The sequence below is a fragment of the Phalangium opilio genome, unplaced genomic scaffold, assembly GCF_054372755.1.
Source record: "Phalangium opilio isolate 3A_F unplaced genomic scaffold, DU_Popi_V2 ptg000089l_1, whole genome shotgun sequence".
NCBI lineage: Eukaryota > Metazoa > Arthropoda > Arachnida > Opiliones > Phalangiidae > Phalangium > Phalangium opilio.
Window position 1 is genome coordinate 4503536 of NW_028324194.1, and position 3753 is coordinate 4507288.

Sequence of the window (3753 nt, forward strand, 5' to 3'; positions counted from 1 at the left end):
AAGAGAACGTGCTCCATTTGGTGCAGGGTACGCAGAACCTTATGCGGTGGCAGGGCTTGTCGGGTTGTACGGGCCATGTCCTATAAAATTCTTCGTTGACCCTTTACCTCCCGAAGGAAGTTACATCCGAGCCACTGTGGGGTCTGGTCGTCTTGTTCTGGTCTGGTTGTTTGAGCCAGAACTTCTCCTTCATTGCAGTGTCAGCCCGACCTTGCGAAAGAAATCGAACCACAACCAAAAGGCTTTGCTCGTGCATTCTAATGGCTGAGCCGACTTCACACAAATTTTACGCAACTTTCAAGAGACCAATGGAAAACACGTCAAATTAAGTCTTGCGGCGGAAGAAGTAGCAGGACTTAATTTAAACTCGATTTTCCTTCATTGCAATAGTCCGTTGTATGGACGCATATCACACTGCAATGAAGGGCGATTCATGAACCTCCTCAACATCATCCGTGACCAAATTTTCCGGATTTCTGACGTAAATCTCTTGCATTTGGTCACGAACTATGGCCGACGTTGAGTGGTGGGACGCGAAAAAAAAATGCGACTTCACACAAATTTACGCAGCTTTTCGGTGCAATCAAATGTGGCAAAGCAGGGATTGTACTGAAAAGCTACGTAAATCTAGCCCATGAATCGAAATTGGTCCCTTTTCAGGCAATGCCCGAGAAGAGACAGTTGGCATAATCGAAATTGGTCCCTTTTCCGTTGGAAAATTGAGTTTGGTCTTTACTCACCCAACAAAAGCGGCACGAGTTAAAGCAAGACATCTTTAGTTGGACTTTTAAGAGCATAGCTGGGCAACTGATAACTTTCTCCGCGAAACACAGAGCTTATATACTAAATGACCGAGAGCAGATTTAATATTAAACAATTTCTCTAGATAAAAAAATTATTTTTTACCGACCACACCCTGTCGACCACACCCTGAAACGTACTATTAAAGCCCAACGTCTTATATAATAACCGCTTGAAAACAGGTTGAAACCGGCTCAATCTAACCAGGGCGTTGTCTTTTTTATCGGAATCGGGTAAGGTCAATTACCTAGCTACGTAGATTTTTTCAAGGGTAACGACTTTAAAAGTTTAAGAATTTTTTAAAGTTTTTTTTGATGAAGATAAACGGCGTGTATTTTAAGATCGTCCATAGCTCAGTGGTTAAAGGCAGGGTCTACTAATGTAATACCTAAAAAGGTGGCGAGTTCAAATCCCGGCCAGTCTACCGAGCTATGGCCGATCTTTTTATGAAATTTATGTATAAAATAAGGTTTGTTTAAGAAGTTGGGGTTAGTTGATAAACAGGCGTTAGTCATGAATGACGACTTCTTTTTAACTTTAGCGTCTAATACGTGTTTAGATATATACCCAAACAATACCCAATCAAGTTTTAAAAATTATTTGCATCAACCTCTTAACTTGAGTAGCGATTATGAAGTTGGGTTGGCAGAAATCATATTTCCAAATCATTGGGTGAATATAAGCGAAGAGTTTAACAAGTTTGAAATTCAGGTTGTAAGTGACCCAAACCATGGCAACGATGCAGCTGTTAGAGAGCCTGTTGAATATCAAAAAATAGAGATACCTGTCAATCGTTATATCAAGACCAAAGAGTACGAACTACCCCAAAATTTTGTCGAGCTGTTAAATGATGATGTAAACAGTCATCCGTATTTAAAAGGCAAATTATCTTTTAAATTAGTCAATAAATATAAGGACGGGGCCCTGGGAAAACAGTTAGATACAAACTTTCCCGTTTACCTGCAAGTTTTAGGAGAGGAGAACATACGGTTCAAAATACCAGCTGATTCCCCCTTGACCACGCTATTTGAATTTAAAGAGAATAATTACGAAGATGTTCCATATATATCCAAATATCCTGTATCAAAGCATGCTAAAAATATAAGTTTAAATTACACTAATAATTACGTGGAAATCGAAATTGATAATGTTGGAGATAGTTTTAAAAAAAAATTTGACTACAAGTACATTCCTAAAGCTGCCATTAAACGTAAAACAAGCCACGAGGTTCCGTCGATAAGAAAAAAGCCCCAGCCAGAATATAGACCTGTACCGCCATCTATACCTATTTTACCGCGAACTACGCCTTTTCTTCCGATACCTATTGCTACGACTGAACCCGTAGTATTTGTACAACCACAGCCACCCAAAATAACCCCTCCTCCAAAACGAAAACCTTCACCACCACCCAAAATAACCCCTCCTCCAAAACGAAAACCTTCACCACCACCCAAAATAACCCCTCCTCCACCACCCCCGAGACGCTCCTCTCCTCCACCACCCCCGAAACCTCCCTCTCCTCCACCGGCACCAGCACCACCAGCCCCGAAACAAACCCTACCACCGCCCCCGAAAACCTCTTCTCCGCCACCACCCCCAAAACCTCCCTCTCCTCCACCGGCACCAGCACCACCAGCCCCGAAACAAACCCTACCACCGCCCCCGAAAACCTCTTCTCCGCCACCACCCCCAAAACCTCCCTCTCCTCCACCGGCACCAGCACCACCAGCCCCGAAACAAACCCTACCACCGCCCCCGAAAACCTCTTCTCCGCCACCACCCCCAAAACCTCCCTCTCCTCCACCGGCACCAGCACCACCAGCCCCGAAACAAACCCTACCACCACCCCCGAGACGCTCCTCTCCTCCACCACCCCCGAAACCTCCCTCTCCTCCACCGGCACCAGCACCACCAGCCCCGAAACAAACCCTACCACCGCCCCCGAAAACCTCTTCTCCGCCACCACCCCCAAAACCTCCCTCTCCTCCACCGGCACCAGCACCACCAGCCCCGAAACAAACCCTACCACCGCCCCCGAAAACCTCTTCTCCGCCACCACCCCCAAAACCCTCCACTCCACCCCTCGCCCCCTTTGAACCATTAACACCCACACCTTCGCCCACACCCCCCTCATCTCCAGAGCTACCCGTATTACCGACTCCCTCCCCACCACCGGTTGATGAAAAACCCTTGTTTCCGCAGCCGGTTGATCCGCCGAAAAAAAAGCCTGAACCAATTATTCCCGAAGAGCCTAAGCCTATTAACCCTGAAGATTATGACAATTACACAGTATTGTTCTTACCTCAAACTTTTAAAGCCAGTAAAACGCCAGAGAAAAACGCCGAAGGGCTTTATCGAGCCGTAGCCAACACTTTAGAAAAATTAGTATTTAAAAAAATTCAAGTAACATACCACACAGTAGATAATTGGGGGTATGCTATCGTGTATAATTTCAAAACACCAGAATGGGTGGAAATTAAATTTTCTCCCCAAGTAGCTAAATTGCTTGGCGCTGACCCCGATAGATATTACTCCGGAAAACACCAACTAGGACCCTTGAGCATGACGTTAGAAGAATATACTATAGACAAAGACAATGCATACATAGAATATCGAGTCAATAGAACCATAAAGCGCTATACCCCCTGGGAAGAACCCTGGCTTTATTTCTTTTTTAAAGTGTCAGGCGAGTTTAGATCGACAGATGATTATAAGATTTATGAAGAAATTGCCGAAAACCTCCAAATAACTGCGCGCAATTTTGACCCTTTAAGATTACATCAGGCCGAATTTAGCGTTATTAAGCAAGGAGCGGAGCATTATTTTAGAATCCATTGTCCGGCAAAAATTGAAATGCTCTTCCCAAAGGAATTGCGTGATATATTAAATTTAGAAGCTGAATACGTTGGTGGGACGTTTCTATCCACTAAACCTTTAGAGCGTAATTTTACG

General features: G+C 44.5%; 1 protein-coding gene across 1 annotated transcript; it reads left to right on the plus strand.

Annotated features, from left to right (window-relative positions):
* Nucleotides 1-509: 509 nt before the first annotated feature.
* Nucleotides 510-3425, plus strand: LOC149647103 (uncharacterized). Its single transcript, XM_089849594.1, has 3 exons — nt 510-606; nt 2147-2514; nt 3327-3425. The coding sequence occupies exons 1-3, from the start codon at nt 510-512 to the stop codon at nt 3423-3425; spliced, it is 564 nt and encodes a 187-aa protein (XP_089705720.1).
* The last annotated feature ends 328 nt before the right edge of the window (nt 3426-3753 follow it).

What these genes read in the sequence shown, in the direction of transcription:
- LOC149647103 (XM_089849594.1), top strand. Translation starts at nt 510, where the DNA reads ATGGCCGACGTTGAGTGGTGGGACGCGAAAAAAAAATGCGACTTCACA. An exon ending in AATGTGGCAAAGCAGGGATT is followed by an intron (nt 607 to 2,146) that starts GTACTGAAAAGC and finishes CTGAACCCGTAG; the next exon opens with TATTTGTACAACCACAGCCA. An exon ending in AACCTCCCTCTCCTCCACCG is followed by an intron (nt 2,515 to 3,326) that starts GCACCAGCACCA and finishes TGACCCCGATAG; the next exon opens with ATATTACTCCGGAAAACACC.